The following is an 8,254-nucleotide window of genomic DNA, read 5'->3' as shown; positions in this document are numbered from 1 at the left end:
TATTTGCCAAAGAAGTTACAAGTCCAGCCTGGATACAAGGGAGGGAGAAATAGACCCCACCTCTTGATGGATCCTATTTCTTTCACCTCTTGGTGGGAGATGATGTGAAGTCCCATGGAGGTGGACACGGAGGGGTGAAGAATTATGGCCATTTTTTGTAATCAGTCCACCACCGTGCCCTTTACAAATGACAGAAGACATTTGAAAGCAACTTCTGACCTTGGATTCTTTTTCATTTCCAGGGACACAGAGAGCATGGATGTCTGCACCTTAGGCACTGATATCTTCCTGCGTCTCTGGGAGACTTATGTGTCTCCAAGAAGCCCTGGATGGATGGACTTTTTCCAGCATTTGGGAGTTTGCTGTCTTGTCGCTTTCGTTTCAGTGGGCCTCCTCTCTGCGGCTTTCTGCTGGTTTCTGTCATCAGCCATGGCGTTCGCCACCTCCTGGGTTATCACATGCATCCTGCTGTGTGGCTCTAAGCACGCACGGTGTTTCATACTTCTCGTCTTTCTCTCTTGTGGCCTGCGTGAAGGCAGGAATGCTTTGATTGCAGCTGGCACAGGGATAGCGATCTTTGGACATGTGGAAAATATTTTCCACAACTTTGAAGGGCTCCTGGACAGTATGACTTGCAACTTAAGGGCAAAGAGCTTTTCCATACATTTTCCACTTTTGGAAAGATACATTGAAGCAATTCAATGGATTTATGGCCTTGCCACTCCACTAAGTCTATTCGATGACCTTGTTTCTTGGAATCAGACCCTGGCTGTCTCTCTTTTCAGTCCCAGCCATATTCTGGAGGCACAGCTAAATGACACTAAAGGGGACGTCCTCCAGGTCTTGTACCAGATGATGACCATGTCAGAAGTGATGTCCTCCCTGGGTCAGAAGCTACTTGCCTTTGTGGGGCTTTTGCTGGTCCTACTCAGCACTGGCCTCTTCATGAAGCGATTTTTGGGCCCTTGTGGTTGGAAGTATGAAAACATCTACATCACCAGACAATTTTTTCTGTTTGATGAAAGGGAGAAGCATCAACAAAGGCCCTGTGTCCTCCCTCTGAATAAGAAGGAAAGGAAGAAGTACGTTGTCGTCCCATCTTTCTGTCTGACTCCTAAAGAAAGGAAAAACCTGGGGCTGTTTTTCCTCCCCATACTCACCCATCTCTGCATCTGGGTGCTGTTTGCAGCTGTAGATTATCTGCTGTATCGACTCATTTTCTCAGTGAGCAAACAGTTCCAAAGCTTGCCAGGGCTTGAGGTGCACTTGAAACTGCACAGAGAGGTAGGGGCTCACAGCGCTTCTCGCGGTGTATCATGGCTATTTGCTGGTCTTTCTTACGAAAGATCATGAGCCTTCTGAGTCAGAGCAGTGTCTTATTCACCTTTGGATCCCTGGTGCCTGGCATGCAGAAGTCCTGATGTTGGAGTGTGATCCTGTATGACTTCCCTCTGGCTGTTGTAGCAAATTACCACAAACTAGGTGACTTAAAGCAACAGAAATGCATTCTGTTATAGTTCTGGGGGTGAGAAATCTGAAATCAATATCATTAGGCTGAAATCAAGGTGTGGTTGGCAGAGCCACATTCTTTTTAGACTCTAGGGGAGAATCTACACTTTGCCTCTGTCTTAGGGCATTTTCTGTCACTTATAATTGAATACTTGAGATGAGGTAATTTATAAAGAAACAGAATTTACTTCTGACAAGTCTGGAGGTTGGGAAGTCCAAGGCCAAGGGGGTGCACCAGGTGAGGGTCTTCTTCCTGGGGGAGACTGTCAGCAGAGTCCTGAGGCAGCACAAGGCATCACATAGGGAGAGGGCAAGAGTGTGCTCACTCAAGTCTCCCTTTCTCTTCTCATAAAGCCACCCGCTCTACTTCCATGATAACCCATTAATCCATTATCCCATTAATCCCTTAATTTATGAATGGATGAATCCATTCATGAAAGCAGAGCCCTTACAATCAATCACCTCCTAAAGGCCCGACCTCTGAAATTACACAATCAGATTTCCCACCCTCTTAATACTGGGGATTAAGTTGCCACATGAGTTTTGGAGGAGACAGGCAAGCCATAGCAGTGTCTCCCAGCTTCTGGTGGCTGCTGCTATTCCTTGGCTTGTATCACTCCCATCTCTGCTTCTGTCTCCTTGTTGCCTTCTTCATCGTATGTGGAAAATCTCTCTGCCTCCCTTTTAAAGGATGCATGTGACTGCATTAAGGTTCACCAGGACAATTTGTAATAACTTCTCCATCTCAAGATCTTTCACTTAATCACATTTTCAAAGACCCTTTTCCCAAATAGTAAGATTTACAGGTTCCAGAGACTATGGAGGGCCATTTTTCAGTCTCCTATAGTCAATGAACACTGAAATGTGAGAATAGGTGTCTCTGATGTTGGATACAAAGTTGATTCTCCAGCAGGAGTATCTGGCATGAACCTAAGACACCAGGATTTAGGGCCTGACTTCTCATGCTCAGACTGAGCATTTTTCTGGGTAAGAACTTCTTTTCTGTACATCCTGAGTCCTTATCAAACATAGGAGGGCTCCCAATGCTCCGGTGCAATGTTTAAAAGAATGATTGTTTAAAAAGGGCTCCTAAGTAACTCAATAATATAGCTGGCACCAGTACCTGTTAACACCCACTTTTTAAAAAATGCTACCCAGCTACACTTTGGTTTCCTTAGATTGCTTAGGTCAGTGGTTCTCAACCTTAAGTGTGTGTTAAGAATTACTGGGATGGATGCATAATATCAGGCCTCAATTTACAGAAATTTGTCTTAAATGGGAGAGCACTTTTAATGAGCACTCCATGTGATTTCAGAGTGGGTGGTCCATAGACCACACTTTGAGAAACACTGGCTTAGGTGCTGGAAAGCAAGGACCTTCTAAATCAGTGGTCCTCAATCTTGGCTGCGGAGTTGCTCCACTGCAAAGCTGAACAAACAGCAAACAAACCCAGAACTGGACTGGGGTGAGAGAGTTTTAAAACCTCCTTGAGTAACTCCACTGTGCAGCCAAGGTAGAGATCCACTGTTCCAAACTCATCACCCAAAGAATGAAGCCAGAAATGTAATCTCTAATCACCATTGGATGATCTTTGAAAAATCTTCATTAGCCAAGATAGTGTCTTTCTCTAAGCTGGTGCCTCATATGTCTGGAGGAATCTGTCCTCTTCTGTGTTCATCCTCTCCCTCCTCTCACAGCTGTGTGCCACCAGAGGAGACTGTGGTTTTTGTGCATCCTGTCATTTATCTTGTCTTTTCCATTTTCCCTGTAGAAATTTGTGATCATGTTGACATTTTAGAGGATCTCAATATTGTCAGACAATTGTGTTTTTTGTTTGTTTGTTTTTTGGTTGTTGTTGTTGCCTTCAGTTTTGTTTTGTTTCTTTTTCCCTCTGGCAGCTGATCAGGATGGGGATCTGAACCCTTGACCTCGGTGTTAGAACACCATGCTCTAAACAACTGAGTTAACTGGCCAGCCCTGTCTTATTTTTTTTGAAACCCAGAAATTGTGAAGCTGAGCTGGGTGGGGTATGTGCATGAGGGTGTATGTGTGTGCATGTATGCGTGTGTGTGCAAGTGGACGTGTGTGTGCGCACGTGTGTGAGATGCATGCTGGGGCTACGTACACTAGCCCAGGCTGGTGAAAACACCAAAAACTGTTTCCATGTGTCCTATTTGCCCTCCTCTTTATCAAGCCACAATAGGTGGTGCCAGGATGCTAGGGAAATCAAAGGAGAAATGGCAACAACGTTGCCTGTAAACACTCCTGTGAAACCTCACTTTCATTTTCTCTCTTTATCTCTCAGGATCTGGAATCCTCCTGCTGCATCCACTCTTTCTCTCCCTTTCCTTCTGGCTCAGCACATACAGTCCCCTGGCTCCTGCCCTCTTAATCCTGGGCTTCTGCTCAGAGTTGATTACTCTGAGCCCTCTGCCTCCGCTGAAGAGTTCAGTTAGTTACAAGGCACCCCGTTGCTCTGGATATTTGGGGCAGCGGGTGGATGATGGAAGCAGTGTTTCAAGTGAAAGCCAAACAAGAGTTTCAGACATGCTTGATCTTGTGGAGTGGCTGGTAAAAGGGCCTCTCTCCTTCCTCCCATTGTCCTCCTGGGTTCACAGTGTCTTTCTTTCTCAATTCTCTCTCACCCTCCTTCCTACTTTGCTTCTCTCTCAGCCAATACCCATGCCTGTTTTAGACGGGGAAAAAGAGCAAGTTCTGCCTTCCAAAAAAGCCCAGAAACCTTCCAATGACAATGTCCTGACACATTCATCTTTGGGCACTGCTGGGTACTGGGGATGCAAAGATGTCCAGACTGCGCTGGCCTCTACTGAAGGGCTCATATCTGGTTGGGGAGGCACTACGTACACACAGGACAGCAGGGAGGTGGGCACCCACCAGAGCAGATGCAAGTCCAAGACTGCTATGAGAGTGCCTCTCCCGCTCTCCCCTGCTGTGCCAGGGAGACTGTGCTGCCAGCAGGCAGCTTCCGCGTGACTGGCAATGCCCTGTCCTTATCCCAGGATGCCCTTGGAGGCTGCTGGTCTTCTCCATTGCTGCAGATTTTCAAAGAAGTCAAGCAGGAAGAGAAACATTGGCTCAAGGTTTTCCCAATATTTCTCTCACACTTTCATATGATTTTAAACAAATGTTTGAAATAAAGGAGAGAAATGACTCAAATTGAAATAGCTGTATAGATGGGCATTGTGAGTATAAATGGCCATAGTTCCTACTTATTGAGCATCTACTATGTGCTGGCATTTGGCTGCATTAACTTTTCAGGACTGTCTGACACCAGAGCCTAACCTCCATCCATTATTCAATGCTGCCTCAGCAAACTGTTTACTTAAGAGAGGTAAACATATTTTAAAAACATCAAGGTACTATTTAAAATATTGCTTGGCATTTTGAAAGATGTGCCTTCCACATTACCCTCAACCAACCCTGTTCAAAAATGTTGACTCACTCTTTATGAAGCCCTGATTCCCAACTGCAAAATCCCCAGTTAAATTCCTAGACTAAATAACTTCTTCCCAGCCCGAACACCCGCTGCTTTCTTATTGCAGAATATCTCATCACTGACTCAATCGATGTGTTTGTTTCTTCAATAGTATTAAAAAGAGTGCATGCCTTTGCTCTGGGGACTGAAATCTCTCTATTTAATTGTGGGCTGACTGTCTTTTTAATAAGAGAAAAGCAGAGGCAATACAAATGTTTTTCATTGCTTAGGCACAGTGCTGGGGGATATTACAGATTTGACTTGACATTTGTGTAGAGGTCCCAGGCTTGGGGTTTCCAGATTCTTCACAGGCACTGGGGTAGTTCCAAGGTGCATGGTGTTCTCTGGGTATGAACTCATGTACCTCTTCCTGGCCCCAGGGCTCTGTGGTGCTAGGGTGATAATAACTTACTAAGTGCTCCAGTCTATAAGGTTAATGCTCCATCCCCAAGGTGTTTAATTTACACTGGGAGCAGTTTATTCATGGGCAGGATCTGGCCCATTAATTCCTGTTTTACCAAATTAGAAAACAAATCCACTGAGAGATTAAATGACTTTCCCAGGTCAGGGAAAAGAAAGAGCTGAATCAGCACATGCTTCTCTTGCTGGTGGCTTGGCTGGGTGGCTCAATGTCATCGTCTGCCCTCTGTGTCAGTCTGCTGAGGGCAACTGCTTTGTCCTCTTCAAACAGAAAGGAATGCACCCCTCATGAGCATCCAAGAGAGATGAGAAAATGTCCTATTTTTAAGCCCTCTATACACAGGATTTTGCAGTCTCCTTCAGTAAAGTGCCTTGGGGTCAACATATAAACGTGGACAGGAATATTGCACACCATGTAAACTCCAGGTTGATTTAGAACATAATTTAGTGCTTCAACACCTTTGTGACCTTGTGATCTGCTGAAAGGGTGTTTGTCCAGACTGGGAGGACAATCTTCTCCCCCCAGTTTAGCTGACTCTCTCATCTTTTGGTAGCCCCATGTGCCCTAAAAGTGTAGAAACAAGAATTCCATGAAAAAGAGTTATGTGGTCAAATTTATTAGGAGAACTGCCAGCTAAAGTTAAACAGATTTCTCTGCCTTCTTCTCAGAGCCTTCAGCAGTCTAGTGGACATTGTAACTCTCTAAAGAAGGCATAGAGTAGACAAAATTATTTCATATACTTCTCAAGAGGGGATCTATATTTCCACAAACCCACTTTGGAAATATTTCAATAGCTACAAATAAGACTCATCCCTTCCTCTTTGCTCAATCATAACACACACATACACACAAAAGATGCGATAGTTCCTTTAGCCAAAGCTCCCTGCATATTTGAAGATAAATGCTACAAGTTGTAGGGAAATACTGAGAAAGGCAAGGACTGAGTACAAAAATGGCATGGGTCTTGATTATTTTTTTCTTTCATTTTAGAAGCAAAGTATTCAAGACATCATCCATGATTCTTCCTTTAATATATCTGTGTTTGAACCCAGCTGCATCCCAAAGCCAAAGCTCCTTCTATCTAAGACCTGGGTTCCTCTCAGTATTATTCTTGTGATATTAGTGATGCTGGGACTGTTGTCCTCTATCCTGATGCAACTTAAAATCCTGGTATCCTCATCCTTCTACCCCAGCGTGGAGAGGGAGCGCATCCAATACCTACATGCAAAACTACTTAAGAAGAGATCAAAGGAGCCTCTGGGAGAAGTCACAAGGAAACTGAGTCTGTACCTTACAAAGGTAGGGCCAAGATGCAGTGTAAGCTCTAATTAAGGAAGTGTTGAGTTTAAAAGGCAAATGAACAAGGGATTTTGAAACACTCTTCGACTTCACATCAGGCTTGTACCCAGCAGTAGATGGGACATGGGGGGAGGGGGGAAATTAACACATGTACATAGCCTAGGGTTCTTAGCTTTGTGATTTGAATGTTGGTCCAGAAAATTCTGCAAGGTAACCCCTGGGGATAAGATTTCCTGTCCATTTCAAAGGCTTTTGCACTTTTTCCTGACACCTTTAACCCCACAATGAAAAGTTTGTGTCAGAGGCATTTGAAATGACTCCAATGCTCATTCATCCACTTTTCTGTCTCTTCAGATTCATTTCTGGCTTCCAGTCCTAAAAATGATTAGGAAGAAACAAGAGGACATTGCAGGTGAAGACAATCCATGAGAGACCCTGAGCACCTCCTCAGCCACATCGCACCAGCAATTTCCTCAGGTCCACTGATGGTGGTCACTATTCACACCTAACAAGAGAACTATAGTACAAGGTCCTATCAGGGGGTTGAGTTTGCAGGGCCACCTTGCATTACCTGGTTATGCCACAAACTACTTTTCATCACAAAGCCAAAGGGCTGCCAGGCAAATGGTTATGTGGTCTGTCTCTCAAATGAAGCACTTGATCTGAAATGTTTCGTAGTGTATTAGACTCTTAATGGACCCCTTGGTGATGAGCAGAGTAATATTCAAAGAAAAAAAAAACTGAAAAAAAAAAAGAAAGAAAACAATTGAAATCCCTACTGCAGTCTCACAAGCAAATGTCGAGAACATACATGTATAAAGCCGGCAATGTATCTTTAAACTCTTCTGTCCCTTCTCTGCCCTTATTTCATAGCTATTCCCTGCTCCCACACCTGTCTCTTTTCCCCTGTCCCCTTATTCAAAAACTTTCTGAAAGCCATTTCCTGCAGTTCCTAGTTTCTTACCACCACCTCCGCTGCTACCCCCTGACTTGCCTGGATCTCTTTTGTTTTTCCCTCTCCTAGCAAATCCTTTAGCCCACTGTTTGTGACAGCATGGCCTAGGGACCGTGTGCATCAAAACCACAGGAAATGCTTGTTAAAATGCACACCTCATGCCCTTTTCACCTTTAACTATACTCAAAATACCTAGGAGAGAGAAAAACCTTCTTGAATACTGATTCTATTATCTCTAAAGTCCCAGAATTGGGGGGGGGGAGTAAAGAAACATTAAATTTTTGTTTATTTTTTAACTTCCATTTTGTAAATTTTTCACTTACAAAAGAGTTGCAAAAATAGTACAGAGTTCCATTTAACCTTCATCCATCATCCCCAGTGTTAACATTTTACATAACCATAATACAAAACCAAAAAAGTAACATTAAAAAATTCATAATCTATAGAGCTTATTCAGATTTTGCCATTTGTCAGCTAACATCCTCTTTCTGGTCCCTGATTCGGTCCGGGATCCTGCATTGCATTCACTTGTCACGCTTCCTTAGTCTTGGCCAGCCGGGCATGGTTTCTCAGA

The 8,254-nt window shown here is 44.0% G+C and overlaps 1 protein-coding gene across 2 annotated transcripts; it reads left to right on the top strand.

Moving 5' to 3' along the window:
* Nucleotides 1-255: 255 nt before the first annotated feature.
* On the top strand, nt 256-7,161 carry DCSTAMP (dendrocyte expressed seven transmembrane protein). 2 transcript variants are annotated; one of them, XM_063080143.1, is made up of 3 exons: nt 256-1,284; nt 6,417-6,725; nt 7,080-7,161. In XM_063080143.1, the coding sequence occupies exons 1-3, from the start codon at nt 256-258 to the stop codon at nt 7,152-7,154; spliced, it is 1,413 nt and encodes a 470-aa protein (XP_062936213.1). In that variant the 3' UTR covers nt 7,155-7,161. The 2 variants fall into 2 exon arrangements, with proteins under 2 accessions (XP_062936213.1, XP_062936214.1); XM_063080144.1 differs by lacking the exon at nt 6,417-6,725 and having other exon boundaries at nt 256-1,082; nt 7,080-7,104.
* The last annotated feature ends 1,093 nt before the right edge of the window (nt 7,162-8,254 follow it).

Source organism: Cynocephalus volans, chromosome 15 (assembly GCF_027409185.1).
Source record: "Cynocephalus volans isolate mCynVol1 chromosome 15, mCynVol1.pri, whole genome shotgun sequence".
Classification (NCBI taxonomy): domain Eukaryota; kingdom Metazoa; phylum Chordata; class Mammalia; order Dermoptera; family Cynocephalidae; genus Cynocephalus; species Cynocephalus volans.
Note: the sequence above shows the minus strand (reverse complement) of the source record. Positions and strands in the feature narration are given on the sequence as shown.